We start from the raw sequence: 18,236 nt of genomic DNA on the forward strand, positions 1-18,236 counted from the left end.
TTTGGCCAGGGTCCTGGAAGGAATCTTTGGTGGGCTGTAGAAGATACAGAGGTGACAGTGAGATTACATTCTGCTGATAAAACTTAGGCTGTCGTGAAAACAAATTCAAATGATAGCCTTAGCCTCTTCCATGATACTGTTGGCCTATGGTCTGTATGCAGTGACAATGTTGCCATCCTTATTGTACACTCCCACTAGCCACTTGCTGACCGCCGCAAGTACATATACTGCGGCGGTCAGCCCCGGCCAGGCAAAGTGACGTACCGGTACGTCACTAGCCTGTCACTGGCTTGTGAGCCAATAGCGGGCGAGCGCATGCCCGCTGAGGCGCGCGCCTGCCCCGGCTCGTTCCCTAACAAGTCAGTGTGTGTGACCAGCGGACCCGATGTCCACTGGTCACTCGCGATCGTTCGCCGGGAAGGGACAAAGGCAGGCGGCTAATGTAAACAAGCCGCCTGTCATTCTCCCCTGTGTAAAAATGGAGATCATACGGTTCTACTATGTAGGACCATTGATCTCTGTTTTTAAACTAGCAGCCGTGTCCCATCACAGTTAGAAACACGCCCCTAGGACACGCTTAACCCCTCCCTCTCCAATACAGTTAACCCCTTCCCTGCCAGTGTCATTTTTACAGTAACAGTGCATATGTATAGCACTGATTACTGCAGTAATGTCACTGGTAACCCCAAAAGTGTAAAAAATGTCAGTCAAGGGTCCGATCTGTCCGCCGCAATGTCGCAGTCCTGCAAAAAAAAAAAATCGCAGATCGCCGCCATTACTCGTTAAAAAAACACCAAAAATGACAAAAATCTTTCCCTTAGTTAGTAAACGCGATAACTTTTGCGCAAACCAATCAAAATACGCTTTTTGCGATTTTTTTTTACCAAACATATGTAGCATAAAACAAATTGGCCGAAAATGTTAAAAAATTTAGATTTTTACATTTTTTGGGGGGGAATTTCATATAAAAATATGTGAAAAATATTGTTATTTTTGCAAAATTGTCGCTCTTTTTTTGTTTATAGCGCATGATCAAAAAATCGCACAGGTGATCAAATACCACCAAAAGAAAGCTCTGTTTGTGGGGAAAAAAGAACGTCAAATTCGTTTAAGTACAGCGTCGCACGACCGCGCAATTGTCTGTTAAAATCACGCAGGAAAAAATCGCGAAAAACCCCCTGGTCAGGAAGGGGGTAAAATCTTCCGGGGCTTAAGTGGCTAGACATGAGCAAGCCGGAAATTTTTGTTTCATTTCGGATGCATTCATTCATTGAAGAACTCTTTTTAATCACATTCATTATATTGACCCAATTTTGTTTTCAGAATTCATATTGTATCTTCGGCATTTGTTTCGTATATTCATTAGTCGGGGTGGATTTGAAAAATGTTGCAGTTTTTTCCTGGAGATTGCTATACTGTATATTCAATAGATTATCAATTTGGAAAGATTCAATATTTGCGGACGCTAGTCCAACCCACAAGGAGAAATAAAATGAGCTGATTGGACAATATGAACTGGAGTCATGTGCATCCAAATAAACCACTTCTGGACCGGAAGGATTTACCCCCTTAATGACCAGGCCCTATTTTGAGATCCGGCACTGCGTTACTTTAACAGACAATTGCGCAGTCGTGCAACGCTTTACCCAAATAAAATTGATGTCCTTTTTTGCCCACAAATGGAGATTTCTTTTGGTGGAATTTGATCACCTCTGCGATTTTTTTTTTTTTTTTCTTGTGCTATAAACAAAAAAAGAGCGACAATTCTAAAAAAAAAAAAAAAACTCTATTTTTCACATTCTGCTATATAACATTCTCAAAATAAAAAAAAATAAAATCAAAATTTTGTAACATTTTAGGCTAATTTGTTTTCTGCTACATATTTTTGGGAAAAAAAAAAAAAAAAAATTGCAATAAGCGTATTTTGATTGGTTTGCGCAAAAGTTATTGCGTCTACTAACTACGGGAAAGATTTCTGTCATTTTTATTTAGTAGAAATGGTGGCGATCTGTGATTTTTAGCGGGACTGCGACATTGTGGCGGACAGATCGGACCCCTAACTGACATTTTTGACACTTTTGGGGGGACCAGTGACATTACTACAGTAATCAGTGCTAAAAATATGCACTGTTACTGTAATAATGACATTGGCAGGGAAGGGGTTAACATTGTGGGTGATCAAGGGGTTAAATGTGAGCCTAGGGGAGTGATTCTAACTGTGGGGGGGTGTGGCTTGTGAAATGACCATAGAGACATGTGATCCTATATAGAAGGATCACAGGCGCTCTGTGATCATCCCAGGGAGAAGAACGGTCGGCTGTGTTTACAACAGCAGACCGTCCTTCTCTCTCAGCGGGGAGCAATCGCGGGTGTCAAGCGGCAATCGATGCCGTCTGACCCATGCATTGGCTTCCCCGCTGCCGACTTGGGGCGGGAGCGCGCCACCGGCGGCGCGCGCTTGCCCCCTAGCTCCCTGCTCTCGACCGACGTAGCCCTACGTCGGTTTGCCTGGGGGAGCCACACTGCCGCAGTAAATACACAGCGTGTGGTCAACAACCGGTCAATTTTGTATCTTCTGCATTTGTTTCTTTGTATCTTCTGCATTTGTTTCGTATATTCGTTAGTCCGGGTGGATTTTAAAAAATTTGCAGTTTCTCTGGAAGATTGTTATACTGTATATTCAATATATTATCAAATTGGAAACATTCAATATTTTCAACCCAGTCCAACCCACAAGGAGAAATAAAATGAGCTGATTGGACAATATGGATTGGAGTTTTGTGCATCCAAATTAAGGAATGGAACGGAATTTGGATCCCTTTGTTATCCGAATCCGAAGGAAATTGAAAATGTAATTCCTTTTTCCATGGACCTGAACTACTATCGCATCATGTGACATCATCCGAATGAAACAAATGCATTCATTATTTTGTTATAATTTTTTTTTGTGTTTATCCATTCGGAGATTCATATACACTATATTGTCAAAAGTATTGGGACGGTGCCAGGACAGGTAAACAGTGGATTGTCTAAATTAGGTCAACATTTAGAAACTTTGAAGTTTTCCTGAATATATGTATGTCAGAGGAGAATCATACAATTCTGTATTTCAGGCAGTTTTTATTTAACCGCTTAAGCCCCGGAAGATTTTACCCCCTTCCTGACCAGGGGGTATTTTGCGATTCGGCACTGCATGACTTTAACAGACAATTGCGCGGTCGTGCAATGCTGTACCTAAACGAATTTGACATCCTTTTTTTCCCACAAACAGAGCTTTCTTTTGGTGGTATTTGATCACCTGTGCGATTTTTTGATCATGCGCTATAATCAAAAAAAGAGCGACAATTTTGCAAAAATAACAATATTTTTCACATTTTTTTATATGAAATTCCCCCCCAAAAAATGTAAAAATCTAATTTTTTTAAAATTTTTGGCCAATTTGTTTTCTGCTACCTATGTTTGGTAAAAAAAAAATCACAATAAGCGTATTTTGATTGGTTTGCGCAAAAGTTATTGCGTTTACTAACTAAGGGAAAGATTTCTGTCATTTTTGTTGTTTTTTTTTTAACGAGTAATGGCGGCGATCTGCAATTTTTTTTGCGGGACTGCGACATTGCGGCGGACAGATCAGACCCTTGACTGACATTTTTGACACTTTTGGGAGTACCAGTGACATTACTGCAGTAATCAGTGCTATACATATGCACTGTTACTGTAAAAATGACACTGACAGGGAAGGGGTTAACTTTATTGGAGAGGGAGGGGTTATGTGTGTCCCTAGGGGCGTGTTTCTAACTGTTATGGGATGTGGCTGTGTGTGTAACAGCACAGATCAATGGTCCTACATAGCAGGACCGTTAGATCAGTGCTTTTACACAGGGAAGAATGACAGGCGGCTTTGTTTACATCAGCCGCCTGCCTTTCTCCCTTCACAGCGGACTATCGCGAGTGACCGGCGGACATCGGGTCTACCGGTCACACGCACGGAGGTGTCTGTGAACGAGCCGAGGCGGGAGCGCGCCTCCGGCGGCGCACGCCCGCCCGCTATTGGCTCCCAGGCTAGTGACATACCGATACCCTGGCCGGGGCTGACCACCGCAGTATACAGTGGGTACGGAAAGTATTCAGACCCCCTTAAATTTTTCACTCTTTGTTATATTGCAGCCATTTGCTAAAATCATTTAGGTTCATTCTTCTTCCTCATGAATGTACACATAGCACCCCATACTGACAGAAAAACACAGAATTGTTGACATTGTTGCAGATTTATTAAAAAAGAAAAACTGAAATATCACATGGTCCTAAGTATTCAGACCCTTTGCTCAGTATTTAGTAGAAGCCCCCTTTTGATCTAATACAGCCAGGAGTCTTTTTGGGAAAGATGCAACAAGTCTTTCACACCTGGATTTGGGGATCCTCTGCCATTCCTCCTTGCAGATCCTCTCCAGTTCTGTCAGGTTGGATGGTAAACGTTGGTGGACAGCCATTTTTAGGTCTCTCCAGAGATGCTCAGTTGGGTTTAAGTCAGGGCTCTGGCTGGGCCATTCAAGAACAGTCACGGAGTTGTTGTGAAGCCACTCCTTCGTTATTTTAGCTGTGTGCTTAGGGTCATTGTCTTGTTGGAAGGTAAACCTTCAGCCCAGTCTGAGGTCCAGAGCACTCTGGAGAAGATTTTTGTCCAGGATATCCCTGTACTTGGCCGCATTTATCTTTCCCTCGATTGCAACCAGTTGTCCTGTCCCTGCAGCTGAAAAACACCCCCACAGCATGATGCTGCCACCACCATGCTTCACTGTTGGGACTGTATTGGAGTCCTTCAGGTGTTTTTTAGCAAACTCCATGCGGCTTTCATGTGTCTTACACTGAGGAGAGGCTTCCGTCGGGCCACTCTGCCATAAAGCCCGACTGGTGGAGGGCTGCAGTGATGGTTGACTTTCTACAACTTTCTCCCATCTCCTGACTGCATCTCTGGAGCTCAGCCACAGTGATCTTTGGGTTCTTCTTTACCTCTCTCACCAAGGCTCTTCTCCCCCGATAGCTCAGTTTGGCCGGACGGCCAGCTCTAGGAAGGGTTCTGGTCGTCCCAAACGTCTTCCATTTGAGGATTATGGAGGCCACTGTGCTCTTAGGAACCTTAAGTGCAGCAGAAATCTTTTTGTAACCTTGGCCAGATCTGTGCCTTGCCACAATTCTGTCTCTGAGCTCTTCAGGCAGTTCCTTTGACCTCATGATTCTCATTTGCTCTGACATGCATTGTGATCTGGAAGGTCTTATATAGACAGGTGTGTGGCTTTCCTAATCAAGTCCAATCAGTATAATCAAACACAGCTGGACTCAAATGAAGGTGTAGAACCATCTCAAGGATGATCAGAAGAAATGGAAAGCACCTGAGTTAAATATATGAGTGTCACAGCAAAGGGTCTGAATACTTAGGACCATGTGATATTTTAGTTTTTCTTTTTTAATAAATCTGCAACAATGTCAATAATTCTGTGTTTTTCCGTCAGTATGGGGTGCTATGTGTACATTCATGAGGAAGAAGAATGAACTTAAATGATTTTAGCAAATGGCTGCAATATAACAAAGAGTGAAAAATTTAAGGGGGTCTGAATACTTTCCGTACCCACTGTATATACTTGAGGCGGTCGGCAACCGGTTAAGCGCATACACTGTATTGTCAAAAGTATTGGGACGTCTGCCTTTACACGCACAACAACTTTATGGTATCCCAGTCCGTTGAGTTGGCCCACCCTTTGCAGCTATAACAGCTTCAACTCTTCTGGGAAGGCCGTCCACAAGGTTTAGGAGTGTCTATGGGAACTTTTTTGTTTCTATAGTTTTTATTGAAGTTGAAGCAGAGCAAACCAAATAAACAAGCACGCTCTCAATTACAAAGTATAGGAGAATGATTGGTTGTGACTGACGTCAGTAATTTATTCACTGCACCTGAGCAGTGCATTTTGGGGTGGCTTGTGATGTCAGGTCACTATAAAAGAGCTGTCACAATCAAAGCAGCTCAGAACGACTCCTCCGTGCATGATGGTGGGGCCACAGAAGGAATAGCTGTGGAGAAGGAGCCTGTGGAACGGGCCGCTTTGGCAGCTGCGGTGGAAGGCAAACTACTGGGAGCATGGGTGTCAGAGGACGAGGAGGATGATAACGCTTATTGATCCACTCCACCAGCCCTTCCACATGTTGTGGCATCACCGGAAATAAAGGACGGGCGTGCTCCGCCTGCAGAGGATGCACTATGTCGACTGTGACCACCACTTTTCACAATGGACTCAGAGGATGCTTGCCCTCTTTTCGTGGCCTATGAGCGTCGGCCTCTCCTTGTCAGCCTTTCGGACAAGATGTTGATACAGATCAATATAGGGTATACGCAACTGACCAATAGATACTCAATGACCTGATCTGATGTATTCAATAGCCCTATATTTAGATAGAGATGTGTTGGAAATAGGGTATACGCAAGTGACCGATTAAAATACTCTAACTATGACTTGATATGATGTAATCAATAGCCCTATATATAGGGAAAGATGTGTCGGTTATAGGATGTACGCAAGTGACCGATTAACAATACTCTAACTGATGTGATGTAATCAATAGTCCTATAGATATGGAAAGATGTGGTGGTTATTAGGGATGATCAAAACGGTTCGGGTCGACCATCGGTTCGACCCGAACATTGACTGTTTTGCGGTACAAGTTCGGAATTCGGCACCAGAACCGCCCAAAATGAAATGGGACAGGAACTGGGCTTTAAAAGCCTATGATTGGACCAGCAACGTGAGTAAAAGCCAATTGCGGAGGATGCTAGGAATGTGATTGGAGTGACTAGGGGGTCCAGAGGCCAATCAGTAGTGAATACACCCCCCATTATATAAGATAGCCCCGCCAAATCTCTAGCACTGTAATACAGGGGCTGTGGAAGAGAGTAGAAGCAGTTCTGTTACTCCTGCTGCAAAAGTGTCATTTAGCAATTATTAGTGTGAGGAAAGGGATATCTAGTGTAGTTAGGGTACTATTTTCCACTATAATTAGATTCAATAATCTAGTTTCTGTAGGGAAAGTGTTAAGTGTCAGGGTGACCGCCAGAGAAAAAAGATAATTTTTCTTAGAATTTTTAGTAGAGCAGGGATGAGGTTCCGCTCCTTTCACACCTGGGCGTTTTTGTTTCAGGCGTTTATTGGGCTTTTTTGTAGACGTCTTTGGAGGCAGGCATGACATCTGAACTTCTGTATAGGGGTATATATACACACACACACACACATATATATATGTACATATACACGTATATATATATGTGTGTGCGTATATATACCCCTATACAGAAGTTCAGATGTCATGCCTGCCTCCAAAGACGCCCAAAAAACGCCCAATAAACGACTGAAACAAAAACGCCCAGGTGTGAAAGGAGCGGAACCTCATCCCTGCGCTAATAAAAATTCTAAGAAAAATTATCTTTTTTCTGGTTCTGGACATGCTACAGAGCGGAAACTTCACAGGTACACTTTGTAGACCCCCCAGACACTAAATCCAAAGAAATCTCTTTTTTCTTTTTTCAATAATTTTTTTTGTGTGATTAATAGTCCCTGGGGCATGACCCAGAACCCTAGGCACTTTTTAGGGGCATTTATTGGGTGTTAGGGCTTCAAAATGGTGTTTTTTGATTCCATATATACTGTATATATATATATATATATATATATATATATATATATATATATATATATATATACACACACATATATATATGTACATATACACGTATATATATATATATATATATATATGTGTGTGTGTATATATACCCCTATACAGAAGTTCAGATGTCATGCCTGCCTCCAAAGATGCCCAAAAAATGCCCAATAAACGCCTGAAACAAAAAACGTCCAGGTGTGAAAGGATCATAGCCCTATCCCTGCTTTACTGCAATTCTAAGAAAATGTTTCTTTTTTTTCTGGTTCTGGACATGCTACAAAGCTGAAACTTCACAGGTACACTTTTTAGACCCCCCAGACACTAAATCCAAAGAAATCTAATTTTTTTTTTAATAATTTTTTCAATGATTGGCTCTCTATCAAAAAATGACAATTTCTAAGAACTTTTTTTTGTGTGATTAATAGTACCTGGGGCATGACCCAGAACCCTAGGCACTTTTTAGGGGCATTTATTGGGTTTTAGGGCTTCAAAATTGTGTTTTTTGATTACCGACGTTCGGGTCCCATTGATTTCAATGGGGTTCTGGAATCCAGACCTGAACTTTCGGGAAGTTCGGGTTTTCTGGCCGAACCAAACTTTTCAAAAGTTTGATCATCCCTAGTGGTTATAGGGTGTACGCAAGTGACCGATTAACAAAACTCTAACTGATATGATGTAATCAATAGCCCTAGAGATTGGGAAAGATGTAATGGGTATACAGTATAAGCAATGACCTGATATGATGTAATTGATAGCCCTATCTATATATAGAGATCTATGTATGGTATATGGTCTATGGTTTGCACTACTCAATATACTTCTCACTATCTGATCTCTGAACTTGTAAAAAGCACAAATCTCTCTCCCTCACTGCTAGAAATGTCTCACTGGCACTGCACTGTCTGACAAACTGCAAAAAAAGCTATTCTCTCCCTGCCTCAAACATGTTCCTCTCCCTCCCTACACTGCTAGGAATGTCTCTCTGCACTGTCTGACAAACTGCAAAAAAAGCTATTCTCTCCCGGCCTCAAACACGTTCCTGTCCCTCCCTACACTGCTAGGAACGTCTCTCTGGCACTGCACTGTCTGACAAACTGCAAAAAAAGCTATTCTCTCCCTGCCTCAAACACGTTCCTCTCCCTATCTCCTCGCCCGCACATTCATACTACACGCTGCGGCTGCGCGGGCAGCCTTTATGTAGTGTGGGGCGTGTACTTGGCCCCTGAGCCATGATTGGCTAATGGTGCGCGCAGTGCATTATGGGATCTTGAATTTCCCGCGAAGAAGCACATTTGTTCGTCATTCGACAAACGATCGAACGACCGATGTTCTAGTCGAACTCGAAGCTCATCCCTACTTAATGATATTCCCCCTCACACCCCCAACTCCCCCCTCCCTCTCACCCTTACACCCTTCCCTCCCACAACCGCATCCACACAGCTCATTAGAACCAATTAAGGTATTAGAACCAATTAAGGTGGTCAGCTGGTCTACCAACCTTGAAACTATCCCTAGACATAAATAATTTACACTCTGTAGTACTCGCCACCCCATTAACCTCACCCATTTCACTACATTATAAAAAATATACCCAACTAACCCCTTTTGTTTAAAGAAGCTGGCTCAACTCACACCAAAGTCAGTCCCATTGTGAATATGACTTAATCAAAGATTCAATTTTTTTCGACCTCTGAGACATAAAACTCATGCTCACATTATAATCTTTGCAATTGTTTAGTATACGCAACTTTTCACAATTTTGCTATACGCACCTCTTACATTTGGTTAAAGCGTTCATTCCTTGTCATAGTTACGAAACTCATGTATACCTTTAGGCCTTTAGTCCCCTTTCACACAGGAGGACTGTTCAGATCCGCCTGTCCGTTTTTTTGGCAGATCTGAGCGGTCCCCCCATGCATCTCTATGGGGCATCGGATGTCAGCGGAGACATGTCTTCTGACATCCGGTCCGATCCAATCCGTCAAATCTGGAGGGATGGAAACCCTATTTTTCATCCGTCCAGCGGATAGGATGGGACCGGATGAGAACGGACCAACGGTCCGTTCCCATCCGATTCCCCCATAGAGATGTATGGGGAACTGACAGCTGTGTCTCCACACACAGCGCAGAGAACAGCTGTCATCCTCCTGCTCAGCGGGGAGTCGGCGGATCGATCCCCCGCTGAGATAAACGGAGTCCGTCCGACGGACGGATAGTGTGAAAGATCCCTTAGGGCCAAGAAAACTTTTGTCTACCTGTTTTTTGTTTCTCTTTGAATATTCCCAATAAAATATTATGGAAATGATGAACAGATACTACACTTAATCTTAGCCAAAATATTGTCCTGGAGAGAATATAGCTGTTTAACAATCGATTTAGCCCCTATTCACACTGAACAAAAGTGCATGCAATTTCAAGGGACAAAAAGCTCATTACAGTGAGTGTTCCACTTACCTCTAATAATTGATTTCATCCGATCCAACTTGCTCTTGAGGTCAGATTGGTTCTGATATCCGTTGCCCATCGTATCTCCAAGGAGAGCCTTCTCTTCTGTGCTGAATAGGAAGAGTTCCTCTGCCCAATTTTTAATGCTTTGCTGTCTAGATAGGATTTCATTCTTTACATAGTCACTGCTGTCCTCCAAATCATCCATCACAACCAGGACTCTCTTCCTACCTGCTCAAAAAATCCAGACATACAAACAACATGTTGTATTATTAATGAGCAATCTTCATAATATAATATTATCAGATTCTGTGTTGAATCAAAGTATATACAACTTTATTTTAAGATGAACATTATATTAAGTTGTGGCCCTAAAAGGCAGGAGATGGCAGATCTAGTCACCTGTATTGTCTTTAGTCTTCCTGCAGCTGATCTTTTTACATATTAATTACTTACAATGCTTTGTTCTGCATGGCAGCTCTGTGTTAGGGCACCCATCTTAGCCTTGTCCTCATTGTCCCCAATGACAGAGATGCCTCGTTGTAGGCAGATTACCCACAGAAATGTTAGCTCAGTTAGTGGCTGACTTAGGTTAAGGGGAGGGGGGAGAGGTAATGTGTGTGCTACAGCTCTCCGGACTTTTTAAATCCAGCCTACTCACCAGTAGTATAAATATGGGGGAAGGCTGGGTTTAGGGGCTTTTTTACCGGTTTGGACAGGCCACGCCCAGGCATGCCCAGAAGCTGTTTTGCAAGGTATGACGGCGCCTGCACCGGAACTGACGTTGGGGCCGGTGCAGGCGCATTGATTCCTGGGAGCGATGACGTTCAGCTCCCAGGAATCATTGCAAGACAGGAAGTGACGAATCGCCGCGGCCGCCGAGGGGAGGAAGAAGGAAGTAAGGTGAGTATATTATCTTCTAAACGAGGTAAGTAAAAAAAAAAAAAAAATTGCGATTATCCATTTGTTTTTCAGGTGACCCGGAGCAAGAAGATGGAGGTAAATATCATTTTAGGGTGGAACTCCACTTTAAGCAGTGTATTTATTTTTTTAGCTAACATTGTTATTGTGTCGTCACCATTATCCTCATCAGAGCTTTGATAGACTAGCTAACTATAGGAATAGACAAGATAATACATAGTTATAATAAATGGGGGAAATCCAAAATCACCTCCTAGTTATTTCATTCACAAATGTAGGAGAGAATTACACCACAGACTACCAATGCACAGGGGGCATTATACCAGGGACGTGCAGTCAGGGGAGGCATAGCCTCACCTGCCATAAAAAAAACAAAAACAAAAAAAGGACCCGACATTTTAGAGGTAGGTACCAGAAGTCCTACCCCACCACTGGTCAAAATTTGGGGCTCCTATCGCCTATGGTTCCGGAGATACAGGGCTCCTTGCGCAGCCTGTTTGCAGCAGACTGAGAGGATGAGCTCACAGTGCCTCTGATTTCTTTTCAGAGGCACTGAGCTCAATGGACAGTTTGGAGCCTTGGACCAATAGTAAAGCACCATTGGTCTAAGCTGTCCAATAAAAATGCTGCAGTGGAGGCTCTCCTCTCACTGCAGTGTCATAGAAGGGGGAATATGTCTAAGGCTCCATGTACACGGGACGCTGGAAATGGCCGTTTAGGAGCAGTTGGGCGTTTTTTTCAGAAGCCCCTGAACCCATCTACATTTTATCTTATCTGTCCATGTACATAGGGTCGTTTACAGTCATTTGCAGGCAGTTGCGTTCAGGGACTGTTTTTAGAACGCAATTATTTGCGTTCGAACGTGTGTTTCCCGGTGTTTCAAACGCACAAACGCGTCCTAACGCGTCTAAACGCGATGACCCGCGTTTAGCGTTCGCGTTTTTCCATTTTAAAGGGGAATCATTTTTTTGACCTCTAGGAACGCTTCTAAACGCAAACGCCCGCAAACGCTGCTAAACGCCTGCTAAACGCCTGCTAAACGCGGGTACAAACGCGACCGAACGGACGTTTCAAACGTCCTAAAAATTCCAGCATTCAAAGGGACTTTTAACAACGTCCCGTGTACATGGAGCCTTAAAGACAAATGCTCCCTCCCAGCCCAGCCCTCTTAACTACAAGGAAAAAAACATGCATTTATGGGTATACGGTTTACCCATAATCCAATGTTTTTCTCACACAGTTAAGAGGGAGAATCTGCCGATGCTGAAAAGATACTTTTTTAATAAAGCAAAATATATATTATTATGCTATATGTTATTAAATAATAATTAATTTTGTATCTATTTACTGTGAAAATACTGGTTTGAAGTTACAACTTTCAAACTTCAGTAATTTGTCTGTTAAGCCACCTGCTTGAGTACAGTTTATAAAAATATAGTAAATTACCTTAAAAACAATATATCATATTTGTATATTACTTACTTATGGTAATTAACCACTTACCACCTAGGCTAATTCTAACACTTCTCTCCAACATGTAAAAATCATAATTTTTTTTGCTAGAAAATTACTTAGAACCACCAAAGATTTTATATATATATATATATATATATATATATATATATATATACTGTATATATAATATATATTTTTAGCAGACACCTTAGGGAATAAAATGGTGGTTGTTGCAACTTTTTATGTCACACGATATTTGCGCAGCAATTTTTCAAACATACATTTTTTTTTTAGAAAAACGGTTTCATGAATAAAAAAAATAAAAAATAAAAATAAAGTTAGCCCTAATTTTTTGTATAATGTGAAAGATGATGTCATGCCGAGTTAACATATCACGCTTTAAAATTGCGCACACTTGTGGAATGGAGAAAAATTGCCATAGGCGATGCTTTAAAATGTTTTACAGGTTACCAAGTTAGAGTTACAGAGGAGGTCTAAGACTAGAATTATTTCTCTCACTCTAACGTTCGCGGTGATACCTCACATGTGTGGTTTGAACGCCGTTTACATATGCTAAAACATGTCCTTATGTTGGTTAAATTAGTAAACTATAAGAACTAATCAGGGTGCCAGATATCATCTATATAATCAGAGAATGGTTCAGGTTGTATTCTTTTATTATATAGATTATATATGGAACTTTTATTAGTTGTCATTTTACTAATTTAACCAACATAAGGACTTGTTGTAATAAAATCAGGACTGTTGGTAGCTATATAGAGCACAGTGTCATTTTTATTTTTTATTTCTGCATTCTGTAACAGCCGAGTACCTGACCAATGACAGCTCAGCATTTACAGCGCTGTTACAGAATGCAAAAATAAAAATCTGCAGTCCAATAGATTCCTTTCCCCACATGCTTATTTGTCTGGGGGAATCTGATTGACTGCTTGCGTCCTGACGTTGGGGTTTTCAAGTGTAAGCCAGTTGGCTAAAGATGACTTTTTTTCATCTCACAGCACTCGGCTACGCTGTGGGGGGTTTAATCACTAAATGTTGATGTGGGGGTTGTATCTGCCTCTGATACTAGCCAGGGCCTCACCAGCCGCTGACCTCACCACACATCCCCGCATTATACAACTATCCATCAATGTGTGGGGGCTGTTCTCTCACTGATTACCAATGTAGGGGGTCTTTACACATTGATCAGCCATTGTAAGAATGCCCTTCTCCACCTCCATAAGAGAGCCATTCTCCACCAACCACAAATGTAAGAGGGTTCTTCTCCACTGACCATCAATGTACGGGGGCCCTTCTTGTCCTGACTACAAAGGGAACACTTCTCACAGTGATCACTATTACCACCCATGTAAGTGCCCTTCCTCCACTGATTACCAATGTAAATGTACCCTTCCCCCAGGGCCTGACTGGCAACCTTTAGCCCAGGGGGCAAGTACAAACCAGAGGCCCTTGGTGCAGAAAACTCGCCCCCCCCCCTCCCACTCTCCCTCTCCCCGGCCTCCTCCTTACCCCCATTCCAGGCTGAAGCTCTGCTCCACGTACTTTCTACTCACCGGCTAAATCCGGGTTCCCAACCTGGCCAGCAGAGGGTGGTTGGGGGAAGCTGGGACAGCTCGGTTGGGCTGGCCAGGGGAGAAGAGTCTCCAGTGGGGCATGGAACAGACCTCTGCTCGGACACAGTTTACACCATCCATGCTGGGGGGGGGGGGTGTAAACTGTGTGCCCTGTCCTTGTCTTTAACCCGCACTTAGTAGGTCAGCAGCAGGGACTTTTTACTGCCGCTGACATTTTTTTTTTTTACTTCCGCTTATTTTTTTACCTGCCCCCTGGACCAGTCCTCCCCTGCCTTCCCCCACTGACCACCAATGTAAGAGGTCCTTCTCCACTGACCATCAATGTAAGGAACACTTCTCCACTAATCACAAATGTAAGGGGCACTTCAAATGACCACCAATGTAAAGGGGTTCGTTTACCACCAAATATCATTGTAAGGGAGCCTTACTCCAACAACTGGCCACAACTATTATTCATTTAATTCTATGATTCGTATTGCTAAAAATAATTTTGTTACATACGGGAGGTGCTAAAAAAATTATTCACCCTAGCTTTCAAATATACCAAGTATGCCATTGCAAAAGACCCATGTACTAGTTCAGCATAATAATAAGTGGAGAGGGAAGGGGGTTATGCCCCCTCAGTTCCCATTTTGGACGTATCCCTGGGTAACACACAGCCTCATTGATAGCTGATACCTACTGTAAGTCACACTCTTCATTTCATTTCTAAGTATACTTTCCCATTGGATGCAATACTGTTCATGTATATGTATTCTTTTAGAAACCAGAATCGTGCCTGCTCCTCGTGAAGTGAAAAAATTTTTTTCACGAAACGCGTTGAGCTAAGGAGGCCATTTCCTATTATTATGCATGGTCTTATCATATTACCTATATTTATATACTCTGTATGTTCTTTTTACTGCTTGTGTACCTAATGTACTGACGTTAACCGCTATCAGTGGTGTATTTTGGTTTTGTGCTGCCCTAGGCAAGACTAAAACTGGGTGCCCCCATCTAAATTTGTCCCACCCCTTCCTGTTTAAGATACATCCCTTCATCTGTTATTATTATTAAAGCCCCCAGTTCTCCTTGCAGGCAGGCAGACTGGTGGATGGCCCCCTGATCCCCCATTTATTATTCACTGCCTCCCCTTCACCCCATGCATTATATATACACTGATCCCCCATATATTATATATACACTGACCCCCCATACATTATATATATATATACACTGACCCCTATGTGTTATATATACACTGATCCCCCCATCACCCCGTGCATTATATGTACACTGACCCCCCAAAAATTATATATACACTAACCCCCCATATATTATATATACACTGACCCCTATGTGTTATACTTACACTGACCCCCCCCCCCATCACCCCATGTATTATATATGCATTGAACCCCAATATATTATATATACACTGACCCCCATATATTATATATATACACTGACCCCCATATATTATATATACACTGACCCCCATGTATTAAATATACACACTGATCCCATTGTATTATATATACATTGACCCCCATTGTATTATATATATATACATTGACCCCCATTGTATTAAATATACAATTACCCCCAAATATTATTTATACACTGACCTCCCATGTATGATATGGGGCTTTTTGGGGGCGCCAGACAGATTTTACTCCCGACCCAGTCCACCCTTATAAGACCCAGGGGCATCTTTTGGTGACGCCCCCCTGGAAAGTGCCGCCCTGGGCCTGGGCCTTGTCGGCCTAGGCCAAGATACATACAGCGTTGGCCGCTATGGATATGTTAATAAACACGTGATGTTAATTATATACTTCTCTATGCTTACCAGCACATGTATATGTATTACCATTTTTATCATTATGTGTACACTGGCCACACCTCATATAAAGTCCCAAAATATTTTTGAACACTACTGTATGTGTTCCCATGCTTACCACATTAGGGATGGAGACTCAATTGCACGAGTCTCATATAAGGTCCCATTTCCCTATTTCTCCTCCCCCGTTTTCCCCATCCCCTCTCCTTCCCTCTCCACTTATTATCCCATGCTTACTAGTTCAGCATATAAATTAGCCCAGATAAATGAGTAATTCAGGGCAAACATCTACATGCACAGATCCGCCTAATCTGGTAGTGAACAAATCTGCTATGAATAGGAATACAATGCCATAGTTGTAGATAATACAGTGTTTATAGGTGGTATATTGTCGCTACATCAATGTGTCTATAATTTCTTGTAATAGTGCTCACCAAAAGTTTCATTGAGATGTTGGAGCTCCTTGTCGTACAGAGAGTCGTTGACATCTGTGACATTGAGTCTTCCTCTTCTCTTGGAGTGGTAGAGGATGGCGAAGCTACATTTTAACACCTCTTCCCGAAACTCAAAGAAGTTGTTGGTGATAATGACCTGGCGGACATCTTTCACTACAGCAATAGTGAGAAGAAAACGGACCAGCCACTGGTACAGATCAGTATGCTCTCGGGAGAAAATCCCTACAATGAAAACCATTTTCACCAGAGGAGGGGTCTCTGAAATGAAACACAATTACAAAGTTTCCATCAGAATATGATCGTCATCACTGGAATATGTGTGATCACATAGAGGAAGTTATACAAAGACACAAAATTAAAAACAAGTAAACATGGTAAATTACTGGTTAGTTCTGGGGCTTTGCCACCCCAGGGCTCTGTTTGAATTCCCAACAAGAATTACTGTTATGGCCCAAAGTTTCTGGACACCTGACTTTCATTTCTACTATATAGCCAAAAGTATCTGGCACCCCCTGCAAATGATTCAGGTGTTTCCAATAGAGAGAACTGCTATTGATCCAGTATACAAAGATATGGTAATCAATTGTGTTCTTTCAACCCTGCAGTATTAGTTTAGTGAAAGCCATTTTCTGTTCCAGCATAACTGTGCCCCTGAGGACAAAGCAAGCTTCATAAAGACATGAGCAGACACAAATACCAAAACATAAACTCCAAGATCATAGAAATTATGGAAAGCCCATGCAGAAAATTTGAGGATTTATTAGAAATAAAGGTGGTGATGTTTGTGCTGCAAATACATAGGAATGGCCATGGTTTTGGAATGGAATGTCCAACAAGCTCATATACCCATGTTTCCCCGAAAATAAGCCGGGTCTTATAATAATTTTGGCACCAAAAACACAGTAGGGCTTATTTTCGGGGTAGGTCTTATAATGTTTTGTCCCTCTCTGCCCTCCCTGCCTGCCAGAAATCCTGTGTAAACCTAGTTTAGTTTATATAAAATCCTAGGATGCACTTTATTAATGTTTTATATACTGTCCAGTGAGTGTTTTTGTAATACAATTGTTTGAAATACCTTCATTATGGTACATCGCTGCTCTGTGCTCAGCTAATCTCCTGCTCTCTCCTGTCTTTCTCCTCTCATACGGTAGCTGTCAGAGGGGGGATCTCAGCCCCTCCCCTCTGCAGTGTACACAGAAGAGCCGGTGTTCCGTGGTAGATTAGATTAGAATAGGTTTAGCTGATCTGCCCCTCTGCTGTCCTCTTTTCCCTGGCCGACAGCTGGGGGTTACAGAAGCGATGATGTACCGAAGGTATTTCCCATAATTCTAATTGAACCACCGGCGCTTCTGTGTACACTGTAGAGGAGAGGGGCTGAGATCTCCCTCTGACAACTATGGTATGAGAGGAGAAAGACAGCAGGGAATCAGCTGAGAGCAGAGCGGCTATGTAAGGAAGATATTTCACAGTATTATATTACAAAAACACACTGGACATTATTTAAAACGCTAATAAAGTGCATCCTAGGATTTTTTATACACTAAACTAGGGCTTATTTTTGGGGTAGGGCTTACTTTTGGGGAAACAGGGTATCCTGTTTCCCTGAAAATAAGCCCTACCCCGAAAATAATACCTAGCATGATTTTCAGGGATGGCTGCAATATAAGCCCTACCCCAAAAATAAGCCCTAGTAAAATCCTTGATCTCAGCCCCTCCTTCTGCAGTATTCGGAAAGGGAAAGTAGAGCTCCGGAGGGTCACATGAGTGCCCAGCAGCGCTGTAAATAAGGTATTTTCCACAATAAAGTTACAAAAGGAGACACACTGCACATTACATAAT

General features: G+C 42.4%; 1 protein-coding gene across 1 annotated transcript in view; it reads right to left on the bottom strand.

Annotated features, from left to right (window-relative positions):
* Positions 1-3,046: 3,046 nt before the first annotated feature.
* Positions 3,047-18,236, bottom strand: part of LOC309557621 (uncharacterized protein) — a gene marked incomplete at its 3' end in the record, with an annotated part of 62,573 nt that continues 47,383 nt past the window's right edge. The window contains exons 5-7 of the mRNA XM_082260412.1: positions 16,377-16,655; positions 10,162-10,383; positions 3,047-3,066 (exon numbers count right to left, since the gene is read on the bottom strand). Coding sequence (XP_082116538.1) covers positions 3,047-3,066; positions 10,162-10,383; positions 16,377-16,655 — 521 coding nt within the window. The remainder of the gene's footprint in view (positions 3,067-10,161; positions 10,384-16,376; positions 16,656-18,236) is intronic.

The sequence above is a fragment of the Pelophylax lessonae genome (genome assembly GCF_965119305.1).
Source record: "Pelophylax lessonae genome assembly, chromosome: 6".
NCBI classification, from domain to species: Eukaryota; Metazoa; Chordata; class Amphibia; order Anura; family Ranidae; genus Pelophylax; species Pelophylax lessonae.